Source organism: Fulmarus glacialis, unplaced genomic scaffold, assembly GCF_000690835.1.
Source record: "Fulmarus glacialis isolate BGI_N327 unplaced genomic scaffold, ASM69083v1 scaffold2589, whole genome shotgun sequence".
Lineage (NCBI taxonomy): Eukaryota > Metazoa > Chordata > Aves > Procellariiformes > Procellariidae > Fulmarus > Fulmarus glacialis.
The window spans coordinates 151,753-175,970 of NW_009232513.1; the positions used below are offsets into that span (position 1 = coordinate 151,753).

At 43.1% G+C, this 24,218-nt stretch overlaps 1 protein-coding gene across 1 annotated transcript in view; it reads left to right on the forward strand.

The window, feature by feature from the left end:
• Window positions 1-19,555, forward strand: part of SGCD (sarcoglycan, delta (35kDa dystrophin-associated glycoprotein)) — a 132,176-nt gene extending 112,621 nt beyond the window's left edge. Inside the window, exons 6-7 of the mRNA XM_009584918.1 lie at window positions 17,431-17,554; window positions 19,223-19,555. Coding sequence (XP_009583213.1) covers window positions 17,431-17,554; window positions 19,223-19,396 — 298 coding nt within the window. The 3' untranslated portion in view covers window positions 19,397-19,555. The remainder of the gene's footprint in view (window positions 1-17,430; window positions 17,555-19,222) is intronic.
• Window positions 19,556-24,218: the final 4,663 nt, after the last annotated feature.

Here is a 24,218-nt window from a genome sequence, read left to right on the forward strand (position 1 = left end):
CTCCCTCGTCCCACCAGGGCGGGGAGGGCGAGCGAGCGCCTGGGTGGGGCTTGGTTGCTGACTGGGGTTAAACCACGACAAAGTGCTATATGTAGTAAGGGAGAAGTGATGCCTTGTACTTCTTCTTTTATTGGCTTATCTGTTTTCTTTTGGCATTAAAGTTACCACAATACTAAAGTCTGAAGAGTTTAATGTATGTGAATGGGAGACTTTGGGTTATGTCCAAAGTGTATAGACAGGTAGATTCAGTGTTACTTTCCATCTGAATAATTACTGATTTATCCTGGATGGTAGAACAGCTATTTTCCGTTCTCATGGAGACGGTGAGGGTGTCATGTTTTTCAGGGTTATAACTTTGAGTGATCTGTGGGCGATGCTAGATCTGACCATGTGTAAATTCCATTCTTCCGTGATGTGTAAGGCCCTGATCGCTGGGGAGTTAATGAAGCTGTGTGTGGATGGGCAGCCAGCGAGCACACCACGCCGTGCTATTGAGCAAGTCACTCAGAAATACTCTGGCAGCTTTGCCATTAGCACAGCTCAGCTTTTCCAGCTGTGCACTCTGCTAATATAAATATTCCTGAGCTGCTTTTCTATATACTCAGGTCACCAGCATGTGAGGGTTTTTTCCCTGAAACCCCACCATTTCTTATATTGGAATAGGAGAGTTTAGAGCTATTTGAGTTCTGTTTCTGTATTCACAGCACAGAGCACAGTAAGAGTGAGAGCTGGATGTCACAGTCACAGGACAAGCTGCATTCGTCTCCCCAGGTGCATCCAGCAGGTCCTTACCCTTTTGGAGTGGGATGGTCTCCCATTTCCACACCAAACCCCGTGGCAGCCCTCAGTGCAGAGCACTATAGAAGTAACCACGCTGGCTTTGGCACTGGAAGAGGGACAGCCCAGGTACCGGGGGTGATTTGGCCTCCCACGTTGTGTGTTGCTCCACGTAGAAATGTTCTCTGTGCATCAGCCGTGCCTGCTCTGCGGGTCTGACTGAGCGCAGGGCTGATGTTCCCGTTCCTCAACAGTAAGTGTGCACAGCACAAACGTGGCAGGCCCCGCTAGTAGCTTTGACATCTCCAGCAGCAGAAAGGACTGACTGGTAAATTTGCCTCAGAAGAGCTCACGGTCTCATTGGCCAAGCCCAGTGCCTATAGTGTAGCTTAGTTCACTCTCTCAGTGGAAAGCAAATAGAAAAATCATTTTCACAGTGCCCAGCAATGTTTATCTTCCAGGTTGGCTGGCCTGCAGTGACATTAGTGTCCCCAGAGCTTCTGAACTTAATCATTTCCAGTTGCTGCTTGCCTGCTTGAAGCGGTCCTAGTCCACCCTCCAGTGTGTTCTTCCTGCCAGTCACTATGGGAACAGCAATCAAAGCTCGTATTTATGGCTCTGTAGATGACCAAGGTCACAGAGCACAGGTCTAGTGGGAACGATTAAAACAGGCCTGTCCAGTTACATCTCTTTAAGCTCTCCCCACATTATACCTCTAACTAGAGCAGTAAAGTTAAAGCAGCATGACTGTCAGGATGTGACTGCTTTATAAAGGGTATCCTTTAGAGGAGATAAAGATACTCTGTACTCTGTCACCTGTAGCAGCGCACTAGGAGCGTAGTCAGCATCGCTGGAGGACACCTGCCCCAGGTTTGACTCCACGTCCCCGCTGCCAGACCCGGCTGTGCCCGCAGCCCCCGGCAGGCGTTCCCGCTGGAGCAGCTCGGCTCGCTGCGGGATGCAGGAAAGCAGGCCCCACCTCGTCCACCACGAATGCTGCTGGGATGGAGTTGTTTGAGCTCTTTTGAAGTGGCAGAGTATGTTTATACTGGTTTGGTGTGGTTTCAGTGGTTTTGCCCTGAGTACTCCGTTACTGTCATCACCTATAAACTAAAAATCGCAAATGTTCGTTTTTAGGGTAACAGCAAATGTTGTTTATACCTGGTGACTTGCTCTATAGCCGTAGACAGGAAGAAAGAGGACTGTGGGAATCACTGGAGTAAGATGGAGGGAAGAACTGCAGTGAACCTAATAATATCTGAGGGACAGAAAAGTAATTCTTTGGCAATTTCCAAGGTTTGTAAGAGGCAGCTGTCTCCCTCTCCCCTCCTGTTTACGCCAGAGTCAGGTTCTATTGAGAGACCTGTGTGGTGGGACTGATGATCCCATTGTCCGTGTTTTATTGAGTCTGGGGATGAAATAGGTTCCTTCCCTTGAGCGTTAATGTGGTATGTTATGCAAGAATTAAAATCGTTTAGGCCAGAAGATCCAGCAGCAGATACTGCATGAGGATAACAGTTACCTCCTTCACATGCAATGGGCACAGGAAGATGCAACATCAGAATTTTACAGGCTAGCAGGCATGTAAACATCTTTACAGATGTCCAGACTTTTCTAATGGTTCTGTTATTTTAAATATTTTCCCTTCCAATACGCAGCTAGTTTGGGTAACCAGAGCATGTTTGGCTAATATTTTCTTACAGGATTAGTTCCTAAATGCTGTAGATGAAACATTACTGTGCATAATGCTGTGTCACACACACCTACCATGTCGTGAGCAAACAAGAAAAGACAAAAGGAGACCAGGCACGGCATGCTGAAATTATCTTTCTGGTGGTCTGCCTCTGGAGGCAGGAGAAGACCCAGGTTGACTCCTATTGCCTCTCATCCACTTCTAAATTGCTTTGAAAAACAAATATCCATTGCCACAATAAACTGGGATGCTGGGATGTTGCGTGGACATGAGAATGTGTTTTAGAACAGCAGCTCAAAAACCACCGAAGTTTCCATTTTGAAGCTTTGGACTCGCAGTATTGAACACTTCCCTGGCATGTTGATGTACCACCACGGGTTTGGGGTTGTTGGTTCTTCACCTTCCTAAATCACAGCCAAGTCTTGGTCAATGTTTGGATCCAGCTTAAAAAGTTGTATTTTGATAGCTGGTGCAACCTTGAAGTCTGATTGTGAAAAATGAAAGGAAATACTGGGAAAATCTTTTAGCCATAAATGTTGAGAATATTATTTACACGTCTTGGAAAGGAGGGACAGGAGGTAACCAGCTACGAGTGCCTCCTCCCGCTGCGGAAGTTTCTCTGAAGGAAATTTTCTACCGTATTTCTGTGATACAGATATGTAGATTTCTCTGAGCTCTATACGGCAGGCTTGATATTCAGTGTCAAAACAAGTGATCTGTTAGGTTGACTCATGCCAGTGTTTCATCCCAGCAGTGACGCTGGGAAATGTTAGCAAGTGGGTACTGGTACTGGTTTGGACTGGAAGGTCCAGCGTTGAACATGGCTTCTCAGCGTGGTGCACGGACATTTCACAAATGTCCTCATTTCTTTGGGGCCACAAGGTGAGGACTGGATTTGCTATTCTGGAACTGGAATTAACCACTCCTGGCTGCTGGGACATGGAGGTGTTACAAGGAGCGCTGAGTTTCAGTGTTCCCGGTGCTAGGGGTGTGACGGGCCAGCCTTAGCACGTAGCACTTCTCTGTCTATGGGAAGCAGGTGACATTTGGGAACAGCTTCGAATGGTAGAAATCAAGACATCTCACGTACCTTTTGCTTGAAAGAACAGAAACACGCCAGCATCTTAAAGAGAAGGGAAAAGCCATACCCTAACTTCTCCCCTGCCTGGCTCGGTGGTGGCTTTGGTTACTGACACAGATGAAGACCATGTTAGTAATTTTCACCGGGAAGGTTTTAGCAGTGGTGGCCACCCACAGAAAATTGTCCATATACCACAGGCACTGGAGGAACCCAAAGAGAGTTTAAGTTCTTGCCTGTTTTATTTTCCCTCCTGCTGCCTACCAAGCAGACAATCAATATATAGTGTTAATATGACTGCTGAGAGATACCGTGAGGGTGCAGGCAATTCAGAAAAAGAGAGGAATTCCAGGAAAAAAATTACACCTTACAGCTTTGATTGTTGTTGGTTTCAAAGGTGGTAAAATAACCACAATTGTTTTTTTGCTCTTGCAGTGTTTCTTCATTATTATTATTTTGCTTGGCCATGCAAAGGAAGAATTAAGGTTGATTTTAAGGTCCTTTTAAGTTTCTTTCCCATGTTATGTTTCCAAGGTAACTCCATTGACTTCTTTTAAAGGCAGTTCTTGGGAAGTCAGTGGGGTTACCTCTGTGTACCAGGGGGCATACCCACCGCATGAAACCATCCGGTAAAGTTCCTTGTGGAGGTAATGGCTCAGGGCCATGCTCTGCAGCGGAGGTGGCAGTCTGCTATGAGAAGGTTTTCAGATGAGTTGGCTTGGGTACGAGGAGAAATCAGCGGCAAAGAGTTGCCTGTAGCACTTTGCTGTGTTGGGGAGAAGGACTCCTCCTGGGCTGTGCTGAGCCATTCCCACCACCGCTATGCTGCAATAAACCCGGGGAGCACTGAATGCACTTGCACATGGTCACAAAGGCAGTTCATCACAGGGCTGGAAATCGAATTCCAGTGCTTCAGCCACAAAGCCAGTCCTCTTACCTGTCTGCCTCTCTTTTTAAAATCAAAATAAAATACAGTAAAATGAAATGGAATTCCCAGCTAAAAACCTGCTCTAGGAAGTGGTTATACCACTGAGTGGTATGGAGGCTTTCTGACATCAGTTCTTTTTTTTTTTTAATCCATTTCATTTCACCTCCATTTGACCTCTTCCATTAGCAGCTCTAATTGTCTCTTTCTTATCTGCTAAAAAGTCCTATAAGGGAGGTTATTGCAGTCAAAACACAGACTTGCCCAAGGAAAGATGGAAGGAACCTCGTGGAAGTCAAGAAATGCTGAACTTTTTCTCATTTTGCTGTGGTTGACCCAAGGAGCTGGAGAACAGATTTCTATACCTTAAAACAAACGAAGTGAACAACCTACAACATGGATGCCAGCATGTGGCACATATGAAATAGCATAAGCAGAGCCAAGAGAAGGGATCACAACTTCTGGAGACAGGCACCTGCGAGCAGCAGTGCTTCATAGCTCCCAGTTCCCACCAGTTCCAGGTGGAGCAGGACAGGGATGTTGCTGCCCTACATAGAGGTGGGTTCATGCCAATATGGTCATCTCCCAGCACATGGTGAATTGCCACCACCAGGCTCAGGCTCTCTTTTAGTTAAGGAAAATATCATCTAGCAGATCTCTCTTGAAAGATTGCCAAACCTTACCTTAAAATGTATGTTTTACTCAGGAGTGATTATATGCAAAAGATAAACAGAAAACAGTTTCATTTTTAGTTGAAGATAAATTGATGCTAAGAATTTGCAAAACATCCTATTCCCAGAATTAAAGTAGTCCCTTTGGAGACATCTCTATACTCTCCTTTTCAACAAGTTGGGTTTTTTTTTTGTTTCCCAATCTCTTTCTCTCTCTGCTCCATTCTTCCCTCCACCCACCCACACAATCCCTTTATTTTCTTCTCTGCACAGTTTCCCAAGTATTTTCCTTTGCATATTTGAAAGCAAGAAATTAGTTGGAAATCTCAAATAGCTTTAAGATTTTCAGTTCTAGACTATCAAAGAGCTTTGAGACTAACTTCTTCAAATACTCCCCATCCCTCCCATTGCCCTGCCAAACTCCTCAGCCCCGAAATGGCAGCCGGTCACACAGAGGAGCGCTGGGCCCCACTCTCAGGCTCTGTCCTCAGCGGTCTTGCCTGTTCCTTGGCTTTGTCTTGGCGTTCCTCCAGAGAAGATGTGTTCATTTTTCACTTACTTGTATTCACTGTTGCACATTGTAAGTTGTACGCAGGAGAATTTTGCAAATTGTCAAAATAGGTTACGAAGCAGTGGTGTAACAGAGGGATGTAGAGGAATCTTACATCAGTGGATACTTACTAAAAATTGTCTGTCTTGCTAAAAGGCAGGTTTCAGTTCAGCTAGGTTTGGTACAGGAATGAGCAACTGACTTCCAGGCTGGTTTATGGCAGAAATCAGACTAGACACTGGTTATCGCCCTGTTCAGTGGTAGCATCCTGACCTAGACAGCATCTTCTGTCATCCCTCTTTGCTATCCCAGCTTTAGCAAGCAGTAATAAGTGTGGGAAAAGTTAGGTCAAATTCAGTGATTGCCAGTGGTTTTGACCCTGTAGAAGGTATTTCTTCTCACTGGAGCCAAGTCCTACATCTCTATGCATGGCCATAGTTGCTTGTACAAAGAAGTGTGTGCGCGCCTGTGATGAAGTGAGGCTGCTTTGTGTCTGCCAGGCAGCAGAGCAGGGAGTTGCATCTGGAAATGGGAATTGTGCCTCTAATCGGGGAGCAAGGCTGTGAACGAGTGGTCTGGAGGGTGAAACACCTCCCTAACTCTGAGCAGGAGCCCAGCACATTTGAAAAGAGGATGGTGCACTGTTGTTGCATAATAATGGGCTGGATTTGAGGAGTTTGGATCATTTCTGTGGCCTTCAGCAGGCAGACATACAGCTGTATTGCTGGTGTAAATTGTGACTGTGAAAGAGGCCACAACTTTGGCATATGTATCCCTTTAGATTTACAATTTATGCATATTCACCGTTTTGTGAAGTACAGTGGGGACAGCAAATGGTACATCTTCTGCATAAAAATGAAAAGTAACTGAAAACCTGTTATATGCTCTATATAGCTCTGATCAGAGGGGGAAAAATGACTACAGATTTGTGGTTGACAAGCTTCAGAAAAGGTTCAACAGAGTGTGAAAATTGACATTTAGCAAATAGCAATTCAGCCTTCATTTTTTGTGAAGCTGCTTGAAATAAACTGCAGGTTTTAAACAAAATGTTTGGTCAGTTGTTATATTGGATGTTGCTTGTCTCATTACTGCAGTTAATTAAAAGCGGGGACAAAAAGTCAAAGCCAGAGTCAATAAGTTTGTTAATAAAGATTTAATTTGGTGGAATCATTGTAAATTGACTGTACAATGAATGGATATGCCACAGGAGTATGAGTGTCTGAAGGTCTGTAAATGGGTTTTCAGAAATAGCCATCAGGTTGTAGCCAATTTGTCATGCTAAATAAGCTCTTCAAATCCACTTAGGCAAGTGTGTACATGTTTCCAAAGGATATCACCACCAAGTATACGATGCATACAGACACACCTTTTTTCCCAGCAGGTTTTTTATTCTACCATTTCAAATCCTTCTTAGTTTTGTTATCTCTGTATTTCTCATTGTAAGTGATTTACTATTAAGTCCAATCTTTTTAGAAGGAATAGAATAAATCATCAGAGAAAGAGAAAAAGTCAGTCATCACTGCAGAAAGTACTGTAGGCTGAACCTGTGCGCTATCCACGTGAGATTTTAATCTACCTGACCCTTTTCCTTTATGTCTGATCAAACGGCAGGTAAAAATCCCATAACAGATAGACCTCAAAAAGAATTTTAAAATGACAATCTATATCAACATTTCTTCTCTTCGTAAAGCAGTTCTGATGTAGAAGACTGCATGTAAAGTACCGATGCTAATGACTACAATATTTGCATAGCACTGCACCCCTGCCAGTAATCCTCTCATTTGGGTACGTTGGGTTATCACAAGAAAGCGATTTCTTTGTCAGTGATGACATGCTGGTCTGCTCAGCAGGATTATTTAACACCCTGAAAAACAGAAGAATAAGGTAAAAAATTTGCATTGTGCCGCCTTCTTCTGAAGTAGAGCAGAAGAGCAAACCATGAAAGTAGTGGAGAGTTGGCCCAAATTGACCTAGTGGTCAACCACTGACTGCACATGAAAGTCACCCCAAAGTAGAGCATATATATGTATAATGTCTATGTTAACAAGTATTTTATGGGTTAATCTAGCAAGTTTTAGCTGACTCAAGTACCATCTTGCCATCGGGTTTTATAATTTTAGGCCAACTCAGGCGGCCTCTGCCACCATCCAGAAGCCAGTATAAAGTTCAGGAAAAAGCCCATTTAAGCCTCAGCAGTTACCTCCGGGCGACAATATACCTGTCCCTCTCCCCGCTCCGGTGGCTCGGGGTTGCGATGAAATTCGGTGGCCCCCCAGACCTACTTTGTGATGTGTTCATCTCCTCCAGGTTCCTGATGGCAGCACTTTGTTAGACATTAGGTGGCAGTGGCCCTGATGAACACTTTGTTTCTATTTCTTTTTCTCCTCCCTGCCTGGGTGACAGTACGTCAAGATAATACCCAATCTTAGCAGCCTCTTCTGTAATTCTGGTTGAAAGGGTTTCTTCCAATTTATGCCTTTTAATTAGAAGCTTTCAACCTATAATTAGAAACTTACACCAGCCCAACCTTTGTTTCTGAAAAATGCATTTGTGGCTTGGGCAATTATGGTAACATAAAAAGTAATTATTTTTCTCCATGTGTGAAATGAGCGTGCTCATTAATGCACCCAACAGGCAGAGGATTTTATTTTGTTTCGATTTGTTTTATTTTATTGCAATAAGTTAAGTAACAAGGTACATCAGAGAAGCAAAAAAAAGGTGGTTTAAGTAGTAGATCAGGCACGTCTAGCTACCGAGTCTGTTACTTTGCCATGCTGGGAGTGCAGAGAGGCTGTGGTCAGCAGGAGCAGAGGCTTGGCCGTGCTGCAGCTCCAAGCCCTGTGATTACCACACGCAGCCACGAAGGAATTCCCAGACCATTACTTGACCAGTTTTGACCCAGACCATGTAACTTGTGACGAGAGACGTTTGGTGGTGAGGTTTTTTGTAATAAAAATAACTACAGGCTCTTAAGTTCCAGCCAGTGGCATCAGTAGCAGCGCTATGGCTTAGTTAGAGCTCACCTGCTCTGTGATAATGTCATTTACTGTCCCACTTCTGATCATGCCAGGAGAGGGGACATCTGTCCTTTGATTTTCCTCCAGCCAGAGCTGACTCTCTGCTCCTGTATTTCGTAGTGTCTCGTACGGCTGTTCCTGGCAGAGATTATGTTAACGTACAGGGCTATACTCTACGGGCTGAACATTCTCAGTCCCACCTACAATTGCTGTGGTTTTATTAATCACGCCCGTGCCCTCAGCTGATAACACCTCTGCCGAGTGGTGCACGGTGGCACTGTGCCTGCTCAGGATGCGGCCCCTGGCCCCTCAGCATCTTCCTCTGGCCGCAGCCAGGCCCTGTTACGTGGAGGTTTCCCACCACGTGGCACACTAATGACTCTGCATGTTCCAGCTTATCAATTTAGGCTGAAAGATTGAGCACGGCAGGACGGAGGTAATCCTGCAGACAGCTCTCCGCTCGGGTCTGTCAGGGATTCGGAGCAAGATCAATCTGCTCACAACCCACCGGGTGAGGAGAGTGAAGTTGCAGTCATCTTTACACTTAAAATAGGAATAATTCATTTTGCATCCCCGAATCCCTTCCCTGGCCACTTAAGCACATCATCTTCTTAAAACCACACCTGTATTTACCACACATCATTTTCGACTATCTCCCAATTTCTATGATAATTTCCTTCCTTGATTTATAAGCAACAGAATTTAATTATCCAGATGATATTAATTTTTCAGCCATACCTCCACTTTGTTAAATATTAATCTCATACTTTTTTCTTTGACAATCTCTACCCTTCACCACTTCTCCAGTTCATAATGAAACTAGATCTCAATAGTATTACACAGTACATTTTTCTCCCTAGATTAATGTAATATCTTCTGTTTGATCTCAGCTTTTGTCTTCTAAATACTATATTTGGCTTCTTGTAAACCATTCCAGAGATTACTTTAAAAGTCCAAAATAAACCCCAAACCCTAAAACATTTAGGACAACTTTGCATAATTACATCTCCTTCGGCAATTCCCATGCTGTAGCATGGTAGGCAATCACAATTAATTTACAATTGTATTTTGATTTGTCCATGTTTTTCTAGTTTTACTGCTTTTTAGTGCTCTGAATAAGCCTCAGCTAGTGCAAAGTGTGCTGGAAGACTACAACAGGAGATTTGCAGTGTGTTGGGAGGAACTGCATGCTCAAACTTTTCCTCTTGCTGAGGAATGACATTTTTTTCAGAGGAAAATGAAAGCTGGTTCTCACCTTAGTGCTGCGAGCCGGTACGATACCTACAAACTCCTCTGGTTCCTCTAGGACCACTCAAATCGTCTTTGAATATTAGCTGAGCATCTTCCTAATGCTGGCTTTGACCTGCTTCATAATGGTTTCAAACAGTTACTCAACTAGCCATCCTCCCGGAGTTGTAGTCTCTGAAGAGATACAAGATATTTTTGTTATATGGTCAGGAGAGTACTGTTTTAGCATGGACTCTGTTTAGGAAAAGTTCACTAAGCACAGTACCTGCAGCTCAGACTAGGTGAAAAATATATAAACTGGTTCATTTGGCACTAAGCTGAAGTTAGCAAAACCAGCAGCAGATTTATTACGCTTCTTGTGATTAAGCACTTCTTTTTGTATTGCAGCTGTAAGAGTTCTATTTAAAAAAAAAAAAAAAAAGAGAAAAGGAAAGTTGTAAAATTAGATTTAAGGCATTGGCTTGAGATGGAATTAGCAGAGCTGAAGCAGGGAGAGATGGTCAGGACTTGATAGATGCAGCTCACCAGGAGGGGAGGGTGGAGCAAGCACACAGGTACCCACACACACTCGCTCGCTCGTTCATTCATCCATCAGGGACTGCAGCACTTGCAGAGTCCAACCAGGACTATTCATGCAACATGTTCACTAGGTTCCCTATCCAAGAAAATATTAAAGCTTATGAATAGTTTTAAGCACAAGGGTTCATAGTATTTTCTCAATTCCTTTTTCTTTCTCTTGACTCAGCTTTGTTCAAAATCTCTTTAGCATCTGTGTTGCCCAAATACAGAGAAGCAAAGTTGTTGCCATTTGAACCAGACTTATCTCTGGCTCAATTAGAAAATTGTAATTTCCAATAAAGCATCATTAGACCTCTGCTCCTGTCAGGTCTCTGACACATTTAACTGTGTTTTCCTTAGGAATTAACCATGGTTTGTGGATGATAGCTGAAAGAATTTTCATTCATTGTCTGCTAGATCATATTAGGAATTACATGAGGCTTTGGACCACCAGCCGTAAAAATCTGTTTCAGAGTATGGCTGCACTGGAATTGTCACTTACTAGATTTGCAGCATAAACACTGGAGACTGTATGGTGATACATGCTCTCAAACTAAACAGTATTTACAGCGATAGGCAGGATTTACAATTGGATGACATGATAATATATCCTTGTTTACTTCTGTAATTAATGCTCCTAAAGAAAATACCCTGGAAACCTTCCATAAGCAAGATTTATTTCTGTTGATTGAGACTGTAATCAGATGTCCCCATTCAAATGGTAATTGGTATGCTTCATTAAAATGTAATTGAAAACAAGATTTATGTCAATGCTAGGCAATAAATAACAGGGATACATATTTTCTTATTAGTGATGATCTCTTCTATAGGCTCTCAGGGTACTTGCTGCTTTTGTGCTGTGCCACATACGTCGTATTTTGTCAAAATCATGGTATCTCGGAAAAAGACATGGTGCATTTTCCCCTTTTGATTTCAACCTCTCACTCTGATGTATCGAGGCCAGCTCCCTTTTTTGCTCTTTCCTGTTTTATATTAGGCTCGCTGTTGTTGCCATATTTTAGCTTATTTTTTTCTCATGAAATGGCAGTACCTTCCAGTAGGAAGGAAATCTAGTGACAAAGGGTAGAGCTCAGGGCAGAGCTTTTTACTCTTTGGGAGATGACAGGACTTTGCTTGAACTTACGATCAGTTGAGGTTTTCACCAGGTGAGTCCAGACCCAAGCTGTTGTTCCTCCTCCCTAACGTTTTCTGTTCCAATACAAGCAAAGGTAAGACAAATTTTAAAAAAAGTTTAAAAGCATTCTAGACATAGAAACTAAGCATGGTTTCTTTGCAGTTCAGTAAAAGCTAATTAACTTCCAGTTAATAGGGAGAAAAGTATTGTGTTTTCTTCTATGAATAGATATATATAAAAGATAACACACAAATAATGGAGTCAGAAGTATAAGTCACTGCGAATGGGTGATCCCATTGATTTCATTGAAAGAAGGGAGTTAAAACTGAAAACAAATTTCAGTCTGAGATACTGGTTCATTACTGGCAAATTGATGAAGCTCTACGTTTACTTGCCAGCATAATTTACCAATTGTATGAGATGTAAGCAGGCACAGTGGTAACATTGGCTAATTTTATGCTCAATGTGAAATCTTATAGCTGGTCAGATGGATACCATAAGATATAATTAGAGTCATTAGAAATAATGGGCTACAGCTGCAGTAATACATGCTCTATTCTCAGTCCAGAGGTTTCTAAGCAAAATTAAATTAGCTCATGTTACCACACTGCTGCATCATATGCTCCTCATCTCCTGAGAGTAAACTTCTCTTTCCATTTCCATACTGCAAGCAAATTCCATTCCATACTGCAAGTTTGTGCCCCACACAGAAAAATCCCCTGTTGGGGACAAGAAATTCTGAAGCTTGGGGCCATTCCTTGTAAAAAAAAAAAAAACCAAACAAAAAAAAAGTGGCAGCAATAGGTCCCTAGCTTATGTTAACTCCTTTCACATGTTGAGGATCATCCCTCTACTGTGCTGCAGCCTTTGGTACCAGCCCTTCCCCGCAGAGGTGCAGATAATGTCACTTCCCTCCCGGTCCTTCTCTGCAGGCTGATGCGCTCCAAGGAATCAGCCTGTATTTGCCCAGTTTGCATCAGTGCTGGATCCGGGTGAGTATTTTTCAGCCTGAACTATTCGCATTAAACTTTATTTTTTTAAGGAAATTATGTCCACTTTATTGGAAGCACGTCAGCAGCCCCTAGCTGCTGGTGGTACTGCCTTCGCATCTGTAATATCCTCTCTTCTCCCCAGATTCAAACGGCATAGTAGTTCGTAGTAGTAAGGTTCATAGTAGTAAGGAAAACGATGCATTATCCTGGGGAGGGGGTGGGGGGAGCGGTGAGGAGAGGAGAGGGACATGAAGGAAATATAATCCATGCTGCTGGAGTGATTAATATGACCGTTCATGATGAAGGAAATGAAAACTAGAAATCTGGGTAGGTAATGATCTTTCCAAGAGAATGACTTTCACTGGAACCACCATACAAACTCACGTGCTGACCTCATTTAAATTATTGCTGAAGTTTTCAAAGCAAAGCAGGGATGGCACTGAAAATTCTGCTCTCTTGTTGATTCCTAGGAGCACAGAATTTCCAGTGATAGCAGGAGAGGGGTTCACTGCGAGATGCACGCATGCCGTGACCTCTCTTTAAAATGTGAGATGCTTTGGTGATAGGTTTGAGTAAAAGAGCATAAGAGGCACATTTAACACTGCCCATTAAGCATGGTGAGCTGGAGAAAGGTTTCCCCTGCATACATCATCTCGCACATTGATATGCAGGCTGAGTGTGCTCAGTGGGAGGAACAAGACTAACAGTATTTTTGATGAAGGTAAGAGCCTAATACTGTAGCTTTGGAAAGATCAGTTATCCATCTGCCAGCCATCTATCTTTGGCAATGGTACTTACCTAGCCTCAGTTATTACAGTGCGTAACTGCTTCACAACCACTAATATATTTATCTTTTCATCCTGCCTGTGGAGTTGGGAAGTGCTATTACCTTTGTTGCAGAACTAAGAACTGAGATTAAGGGTCAGATTTGTTATGGCATTTAGGTGCTTAATGGGATTTTCAAAAATACCTAACACCCGTTGTAATAAGTGGAACCTGCGTACTTTGATAGTTCTGAAAATCCTGTTACTTGTGTCTTTTCTTTTAAAATTTCAGGCTTACATGACACCCTGGGATCCATAGGAGAGGTTCCCATGTTTGTGGGTAGTCACCCAGACAGGAGACTGTCTCTTTATCCACCTGCTAGGTGCAGTGGAGCAATTTTATGGCAGTGGGAGGAAGTAGCTTGTCTCAGTCCTGAATTCAGCAAGCTGTAGCTCTGTGGATAGCGGTGAATTTGCCTTCCTTGCACAGCTCTGTGAGAGAGGTCAGAATCCAGTCCTGGAAATACTGCAGCAAAAATAAGCAGCACCCATGGTCAATAAAAAGGGCTTATGTGCCAATTGCTGGGATGGAAAATTCAAGAGCAGGAGCAAATAATGAAACAATCTATATTCATGCAGCCGCCTTTCCAGCCTACTGCTGTAAGTACAGGCTTACACCTAACCGGGAGATGTGAATCCTACTGAGTATCACACTGGAAAACAAATGTTGATTTTGAACAAATTATCTGTTCGTTGCTAAATCATTTTCTTTCATTATTAGTCTCCAAATTGGTTCTGCTCTGGAAGACAGAATTAGGTTTAAAAGCAGAGTGTCTCTTAAACACTTGCTTCAAATGAAAGTATTCGGTAAACATTACTCAAACCCCCTAGAGCATAAACTCCTCAACTGCTTCCTCTGGCTTTGCATAGATTTTTCAGCTCCTGGTTTAAAGACAGGTGTCTCAGGGATTCATTCAGGATATCAGAAAATAATCAAATTAAATCCCTTACAATCATATGCCCCTCAAACGCCAAGGAAATTATTAAGACCTTTCTGTCCTCATTTACAGTAGCATAAATTGGGACAAAAGTCCCATGCAAACAGATGGAGTTACACCAATATCAAATGTGTAAGAGAGAGAAGAGTCAGACTCCAAACCCACGGCACAAGTACAAAACCATGTGGGCTGCAAGCCCAAGTTTCTCATCATTGGAAGAGCTACACTTTGCTGTTATAGTACTTGCACTCATTTTTGTAGTTTTAAGGCTCTAAAAAAAGCCTCCTGGGCTTCAAAATTATATTTTTAACAGTAAAGGGATAGGTTTTGGTTAATTCAGCATGTCAACAAGATTGCAGCTGTCTGAGCTAGTGACTTAGAATGACAGAGTGGGGGTCAGCTCAACTGAGCTAACTTTAAAAGACCCGGGAGCGGGGTGGGTTACAGAGCAGCAGCAAAGCCCCAGCGTTGTGTGCTTGTCCCACGTTACACCATGGACTATCGGGGGGTGCTGGAGAGGGTCATTTGTCAGGCAAGAAGCTCTGTAGGGATTAGGATGTGTCTAATTGCTTGGGTTTTCATCAGTGTTTGTAAGATGCTGTTTATCCTGCCTGTAGGTTTTCATTGGGTGGAGGAGGTAGAACAACTCAATCACTTTGTTAGATATGAAAAGAGAATAAAACTTTGGGACAATGTTATCTAATAGACTCCCAGGTACTTGGTAACTTGTTCAAAGTATGAATTTAACTTGGTTTGATGTTACGGGGACCTGTGTGCACAGGGGAAGATACGCAGGGAGAAGGTCCCTCTTAATCCACCCCACCGTGGGAAGACATTCACCAATTTTCCAGCTGTCCGCACTCTCCAGTAAAGCACTGGTGCGGGACTGGGAGGCTGCTCTGGTACAGGGCAGGAATTGAGAGCTGCTGCTGCTGCAAATAAGTGCATTTGCACTGTGGTGTCTGAACACTGTTTTGCACTTACAAGATTTATTTCTTAGTGGGCAGAAGAGCTACAAGATTAACAGATGAACAAATATATTGAGACAGCCAAGACATCAAAGAAATTGAAGAGTCACTAAGATGTCGGAGACCTGAAGAGTAACCTGGCTGTGTTCCTTAGGAATTATTTTATCCTAAGATTAGCTCAGCTGTCTTGGGGTTTGGACACATCCTCTGGTGAATTTACCTACAGTGACATTACTGGCCTCAGCTCTCTGCTTCTCCTCCGGAGGATCCTGCCTCTGGAGCAGAGGTGGCAGGAGGGAGTATGTGCCTGCACCCCAGCCGCTGCAGCTCAGATCCTCGGGGCTTAGTGCAAGCAGAGCATCCGTCATTTTTTGGGGCAGATAGCAGCTTGTGAGCTGCACCACCAAGGATGAGAGCGTACTGTACGCCTGGGCAGAAATCTCCAGGGAAAATGTGGGGCAGACAGCATGTTAAGCCACTGTAATGAAAGCCACCAGAGTGCATGTGCCAGAGCCCTAAGGCTGTGTGCTGTGGCTATTTTTACCATAAAGAAATTCTAACAGATATTGGAAAGGCAGTTATTGCAGTTGGAAGGTCAGAGGGAATCATATCCCAGGTAGCACTATTTAATGTCAATCATTCTTTGCAAGGTTTTTCTCCTCCATGCAATCTGCAATTCAATCAGGGAAAAAAAAAGTGAGTAGCAGCAGTCTTAACCTTAGGTTCCTTGTCCAGGAACCAGCCAAGGGGTGATACCAGTGGAGGGATCAGAAGAAGGTTTATGTAAGATGTAGCTTCCCTGCAGAGAGCAAACAAAAAGCAGCTCAGAAAAATTGTGCAGAGGCTGCTAACCATGCGACCATCTCATTCCTTGGGCTGCATATGCCTCAGTTCTTCCCTGAAATTTAGATTTAGTTGAGTCAGCCAGGAAATTACGGATGAGTTTGGGGTCTTGAGGGAAAGGTGTTTGAAAAGCAGCAATATGAAGACACCAACAAGAGGGAAAGTCATAACTTGAAAAGTGCCACACAGAGGGAACTGTGCCTTTGCTTTATTGAACTGTTGGCTGCAATAAATACAGCCAAATTCCCTCAGTTTCCCATAATGTTGTCTCAGTACCAGCAGGAGTTCCTTTAAGAATACACTTACTTGCACAAATGATTCTGTATGAAGAGTAGAGAAACAGCTGAAGTGCCGCTGCAGTAATGCAAGCAAATCCTAAAAGCTGCCCAAGCGAGCTCGGGGGTTGTGTGCTGCCCTTGTGCTTCGGTTCTGCCAGCGCTGCCTGCCCAAGGCAGTCGAAGCAGAGGAGTTTCTGTTCCAGTCCGCCTGCCTGCTTCACCTGGGGAGATCCTAGTCTAGATGTTTTTGTGATACAGTAAATAAATGGTGATAAAATCAACTAAGAGGATATTCCTAAAGAGGGAGAAGTGTTTTTTACTGTCGTTTTCAATACTGAAAGTAATAAGACTGTATTATAAAGAAAAGACAAGTATCGTACAAGACCTATGAATGGATATCAGCAAAGAAGGCTGAACCTTGCGCTTATACATCTTACAGCATTAACCCCAGTTGTCTGAACTAAAAGGTTTTGTGTGTTAGCCAGTGCTATAACAGGGTTGTCAGATCCCTGTGTGGTGTATCCACGGTTAGGAGGGGTCGAAGCACTGCAGAGGGGGGTCTGGCTGGGAGCAGTGGGATGTGAGCTTATGAGTGGAGACTGGGAATTTTGGGGTCTTCAGCCTTCTCTTTTTTCATTGATTTCCTTATGCCCTTAAACCTTTCCAAACCTCACATCTTGCATATGAGCAAGTTGATCATGGGGGAAGCTCTTGCACCTTGCATCTTGTCCCAGCATTTACAGCATCCAAGGTTGATGTGAAATGTTAGCAGATTGGATTTGTGATGTGTTTTACCACACTGTGCATGAATTCTTTCCACTGACTGAACCAGGCGTGGATCTGAACATCAGCAGGTCCTAAGGTGCTGTGCCATGGGCAGTCAGGCTGTGCAAGATTCAACCCACCGAGCTCTGCAATTCCCCTTTCTGTTACAGACTGGAGTCACCTACGCGCGCGCTGGTGATGGAGGCCCCGAAAGGCATCGAGATCAACGCCGAGGCCGGCAGCTTGAAAGCCACATGCAGGACAGAGCTCAGGCTGGAATCCAAAGATGGAGAGGTAAGCGAAGGACGTCAAGCCCTGCAGCAAAACCAAACCAAGCCACACATCTACTGCAGATTTGTAGCCTTCTGAGCCGCTCCATTTGAAACACTGGTGTGGAGGCACTGGTGAAGCAGGCCTTCCTAGCTTAGTTTCTGCTAGCAGTGATTGAACGTATCATATGCAAACGGGCCTCACTCTGTGGCAAAGGCTCGGATTTTTAAAGTGCTTGGATAATAGCATCTGTTGTTCAAGCAGATTTACGCAGCTGTAAAATACACAGTGCTCCTAAATTCTTTGTTTCCTTGTCACTTTAAAACAAGATTTACTTGGCCAACATAATCAAATCTTTTATCATACATTTTTCTATAAGAAGAGCTTAATTCACCGTTATTGATCTGAAAAGCATTTGTAGCTGATGTTTTCGTTTTGGAAAGAAAGGGAACATTAGGAGACGCAAGTTGTCGCACTGGGGAAACTTCCAAAGCAGAATAACTAAAACTGATAACACAGAACAGAAGTAAAATAGGTGTTGAGTTAAGCCCCTTCTGGCGTCTCAAAAATACACGGGCCCATGGTTCTTATCCCCTCCTCCTGCCACAATGATGGAAGACACCGAAGGATGTGGCTGAGGAGCTCCCGCTGGGGAACCTACCGAGAGCCTCGGCAGGAGGAGCTTCCCACAGAAGGCAAACCTCCCGGCAGTAGGGCTCCAACATAAGCTAACATTTTCCTACCTTAGTGTCAAGCGTAATAAATAGAATGGGATTTTTATTGCAATTGCTGTTATTTCTAAACATTTGCATTTTAAGACATTCCAAACCCAGACCAGAAGTGTTAACAAAAAAAAAACCAAACAAACAAACAACAACCCCCCACCTACCTAATATACTACAATTGAAATCCAAGGCATTTCACTACTGCAAGCAGTTGCCTTAATGTTTTAAACACTAATTTGCTTTTAAAATGCATATATTGACCTATCTCTTTCAGGAGATTAGATGATTGGATACTAAAACTGAAGTGGAGATTCTTACTGTAATTGCAAGATAAGAGCAAATACCGTCAGTCGCCCTGTAATATTCTGGTGTGCAGGTTATCCTACTGTGCTCTTCTTGGTAATGTTAGAGCACTCCCCTGTAGCTGCCATGTATCTAAGAGCTGCCACATGTTTGCTTTTATGTTCTGTTTTATGAGAAATTCAGGTCTGTTGCAGCATTTAAGTTATTTTTAATATACATAAAAGTGTTATACGTATACATAAAATATACATAAAAGTCAGTGCTGTGAGCCTGTAAGCGTAACTGGCAATGGGATCACAGTGCCAGCAATCACGGTGGAGGAGCAGAGTCGTTGCATAGACGTGAACCATACACGCTCCCCACCCAGCAGTGGGGTACCTTGGGGGGGTTGACCCAGACACGGAGGTGCCCCAGGAAGCTACAAGCCAAGAAAACACGGTGGGTAGGTTAGCAGAAACAAACTGGAGATCTTAGGTGCTTGTGGTAAAGGCAGATCATACGTTCACCCAGATTTGAGTCAGACTTTCCCATCTTCATACACTTGCCTACCCAGTTTTTGTAGCAACCGAGTTGTCCGAAGGAAGCTTCTTTAAACACAAGATCAAAAATAGCATCTCTCCACTAATTCTCTCTCTCTTTCTCTCTCTCCCCCCTCCGACTTCAGATAATGTTGAATTCTGCAAAAATCAAACTACCTAACTTGCCTCAAGGATCTTCCTCTTCTGCAGGGTCCAGGCAAAAAGTCTACGAGCTCTGTGTGTGTCCCAATGGGAGGTTATTTCTGTCTCAGGCAGGCACTAGCTCGACCTGCCAAATAAATACAAGCGTCTGCCTTTGAGAGACAATTTGCAGTGGGGCATCGCAGGCAGCACAAAAGCCAGTTCTGGTCTTACAGATTGCCGCTGCCAACTATTTTTACTAGAACACAGAAAGCCTATCAAAGACTTTTTTTGTGTGTGCGCGCGCGTGTGTGTGAATATATATAAAAAATATATATATAAAATATATATATCCTCTGTATAAAATGATGTTTCAGTACAAGGAATCCCAGGGTGACCCTGTTACATTTGTGTAGCATTTCTCTTTCCCACACCAAAATTTACTGGTACAATCTGCTGAATTGGACTTGATGCTCCCCTGGACCTTTCCATATTGATATAGTCTAATGATCACCCCTCGTTTTTGATCATGTTCTCAGAGCAATGGGATTGCTGGCTGGGCAAGATGCTGGAACCGATGTAGACCCACCAACATACAAAGGAAAGAGAAGCATCTCTGATTATTTTTGCACCATTAAATCAGTGGCATGGGAAAAAAAAAAAAAACCACACCAACAAAATAGCCAGATATGCTGTACTGATCACCTAGAGTGATCCAAGATACCTAAGGTTAAATTACACTCTTTAATTTTCAACTGAAGCATGGCTCCCTGTTGGGAGACATGGATTGCACTTGGCCGGTAGAAAAGTCCAGATCTTGCTGGAATAATCATGTATTTTTCTGAAGGGTTTTGAGACTTGCCTGTGCATGGCCAAGGATGCTTTGTGCTATTCAGATTTGATGCATCAGCTCTAACCCTAACCTAAAGTCATCTCTGTGCTAACAAAACTGGATTTGCATTTCGGTCTTGGAAGGAAAAAAAATTGTGAAAGTTGGACTAAATAGAAAAATCCTGAACCTCCTTTGTTAACAGGTGTCCTGGATCACCCTTTCCGTTAGCACCTTTAATTTTGAAAAGATTTAAGATACCATGTGAAGGGTGAAGATTTAAGACTTGGACGTCATCTATCAATACCTATAGAAACGGAGAAAATTACCTATTCTACCCATAGATAGAGAGAAATTCATACAAATTAGATGTGTATTGTCAATGCTATGCCAGAATTTTTGTCATCTTTCTTTTCAGGTTATACAGCCCAAGGTCACTTAGATTTGGTGAAGCCTGCAAATATCAGAGATGCTGACAATGAAACAGACTTTTTTTAAGGATTTGTAAAGATTGTGACAAAGCCAGATTACTGGAAAGCAAAGGCTTTGGGTGCTGGTTCCTCTAGAATTTGAGCCCCAGAAACTCTGTGGTTGCATCTCTTCATGGGTGCATTTTTCTTTATTTAAGTCCAGGAGTCACTTACAGACAGGATAAAACGTGAAATCTGACCTGGTAACATTACTTCCACAGTTCAAGTTTTGAAAAATAAGGAGAAGAGCCCAGATCATTGAATTCTGATCCATAATTGCATCCACATGCATGTAAACATCCTTGAAAAACAAATGTACTAATTACTGCAAAAGTATCCAAGTCGCAGTAAATCTCACAAGAACAGCAAGGTTTCTAAGCCACTGAGATGCTTTTGAAAATATTACCTCATGTGCAAATACAACAGATCTGTGCCCATTCCTAGTGATATCTAAGGAGAGCTGGTATTCTTCAAGCGATCTTCAAGAAAAAATGTAGCTGACAGAAGTGTTTAGAGGTAATTTAGCCCATTCCTTTTTTACAGATTTCCATGTATTTTTTTGTGGTCTGAAGAGTACCAGGGTTTGATTTTTTTTTTTTAAACGAACAATTCTGGCTTAATCCAAAACTGACTGGACTCAAAGGAAAGATTTCTATGAAGTTTAGATTAGATGTGTTGCTGCCTAACAAAGCCACACTCCCATAAAATTTATTCCTGAAAGAGGATTGAATTATCTACTTTTATTTCAGTAATGTTTTCTGATTAATTAACAAATTCAAACTATTTGTTAATGAATTATTCCTGTAATTATTATGTCTTGAGTCAATGTTTGAATGCAAAGGGTCACCCAGGATAAGAATTGTATTGGGACACAGGACTATACCATCTCTGTTCAAAGAGGGGAATTGTGCCTATGCCTTAAGTCAATGCACTCAGCAAGGAGAAGCACATCATATTTATCTTGTTATTAAAACTAGTTTATTTGGGGGGAGGGACAGGAGGGTGTCTTGGGAACTGGTTGTGCAACTTAAAACAGATATTAATGAAATGCATTAAGACTGTAGGAGCACCTAGAGTGATACAGACACTTTTTTTTACCATGTTAAATATAGCAAAATACTGCGTACGTTACCTCTGGGACTGCAACTGAAGTCCCATTCATAGTCCTACATTTACTGTAGAGTTTTTTTCCCTGTTTCATTTAATACTGATCACAAACCGTAGAGGAAGCGTGGCCCAATTCATAAACAAATCCCGTGTGAGCAGTTGTGAAGACGTGTGCTGCAGGAAGAGTAACCTGTGCAGAAAAGGAGTTGCATCGACCTCCCCATCCCTGAGAGTATTAATGCTGCTGAGAAAGGCAGGGCTGGAGGCAGGGGCTGACCCAGCAGTCATCCTGATTCCCGTGCTCCGCTCCCGAGAGGCTGGGGGCTCGGTCCTCATCCCCGTGCACCCTCTGAGGCTGCTCTGCTGAGGATTTCCATCCCAACAAATTAATGTTGAGTGGCTGGTCTTCTCAGCTGGGCTCTTGGGTGAGGTTGTCACCTTCTCGTATCACGAAGGCCATGAAACTGCTTAAGGACATTCAGCCATTTATTTTGGTATGAATTTCTGTGGGGGAGCTGTTAGGGAACGACCTTACACATCCGTGCCATCGCTGCAGACGCTCCTCTGAGGTGAACAAAGGGTACCTTAATTATGTCTACGTAAAGGAATTCTAGTTGCTTCAATGTATTTTACAATCGTTTCCATCTTAAAAAGCGTAAGATGATAATACGCTGTGTTGAAGGATGAGGAATTGTTGCTAGAGAGATTGACCCCGTATAGAGACTTGTAAATCCTTGGAGCCCCACTGGAGTTTTCAGACAGCGGTTTAGACGACGCTGCCTGCGCTTGCGTGGGCCGCACGATGATTCCCCTGGTGAGTGGCAAACCAGCGCAAACAGGACTGTGTGTCTGAGATCCCAGGGGAAAAAACAGGCATTCTGTTTAAAAAGCAGCATGCAAACCCATCCAGCTCTCTCCCGCTTCATAGTTCGTTGTTGGGGCTGTTGTGGAGTGACTGACTCACCTGGTGGGGGAGGCAAACGCGCGAGAGCCCCTTTTCCTCCTGCCTCGCCCAGAAATCCCTCGCAGTTGCGGTACCTGTATGGGCTGGTTTTCCCTCAGTCCACTTAAAGGAGAGCCTCCCTGGCTAGAATTTCATCCGTATGCTCTCCCTGCCATCGATAAAATGCCAAAAACGAACAAGGGTGTGTGTATTTCTTTATGAATCGGGCCTGCAAGTCCATTCATTTGAGCATTTGCTATTTGGGGAGGTGATGTTTATCTCAAACCGGAGTTTAGTTTTACCTCCCGGAGCCAAGGCAAGGCTGTGGTGGGTGGTGAATTGTTTCTGCCGAGCTCGATGGAAGGGGTGCCGACGACTTCGCAGCCTGAGCTATGACAGGAGCTGGGTAGGTGAAAATTTGGGGCACTGACGGCAGGGAAGCACTGCCAGCCCGTGGGGTGGCTGCGGGACCGACCCCTGATTCGTCACTGGGCGCAAGGCTGCGTTGCAGCTGTGAGCATTAAAACCCCATTGAAATGCTAATCAAGGGACTGTGATACTAATGTCAATATACCGAAGGCAACCATGAATACTGCAGTTAAAGATAAATGCGTTTATGTGTTGTAACTCTTAATTTTATACGGCTTGGGGACCTTGTTAAATTTGCTTTAAATGCGACACTTTAGTAAGCAGTCAGGAAGGTGACTGTCAGTGCTCTCCTGTACACCAGTACCTTATCCATATGTAGTGTATGGCCCTTCTGCTGTCACAGGTGAGTTAGGGTGGTTTTTCTAAAGCAAAAAGACTTTGTCATACTGACTATACAACTGTATCCATTCTCCAAGTTTCTTTGTGGGGTTTTTTTTTTGTCTGTTTTTTTTTTACACTTTTTGAAGTATATTGCCCAGTAGTCAGTGAAATAGGTAGCTTAAGAGTACAAAGAAATGTTAACACTAAAGGAAGTCATCAAAAGGGGAAGACAGTAACTACTAAATATGTATAAGGCCTCTCCTAGGTATACTTTTTTTTGAAAACAAGTATGCATGAGATAGATTGATTATATTTGGTTCTCTCAGTCATGTGCTGTCAAATAGCTGTATTTTGAGATGGTTTTTTTTCCTCCTTTAATCAGAAATATCACATACATGCACAAACAAAAAAGTTTAAGGCATAAACCTAAAAATACCATCTGCAATATATAGTGTAGCAAAATTATGTCTAAATAAAAAAAAACCTCCTTAGAAATTTCTCCAAGCTTAAAGAGAGATTCCTGTAGAACTTGTGAAGATGTCAGGTTAGTTCACAACATACCTAGTCTGCAAATACAGATGTTCTTAAAGGAAATTAGCTTTTGTTGTCATAAGATGCGCACACACATACACAAATATATATATATATACACACGCACGCTCGCATACACTTGTTTACAACAAAAGCCAGTTTTCTTTATATTTGTTGTTATGGCTTTAAGTTTCACATTGCAAAAGAGAGTGAGACAAAGACCAAAGACTTACAGAAATTCATCCCCTCTCTGGTTGCTCTCACACCTGAAATGCATTAACTTTAATGGTGCTTTTTCGAACTGGGCAGGAAGAACACAGGTTTATTGCCAAGCTGCATTTGAAAGAGTAAAGGGGCAGGAAAACTCTCTC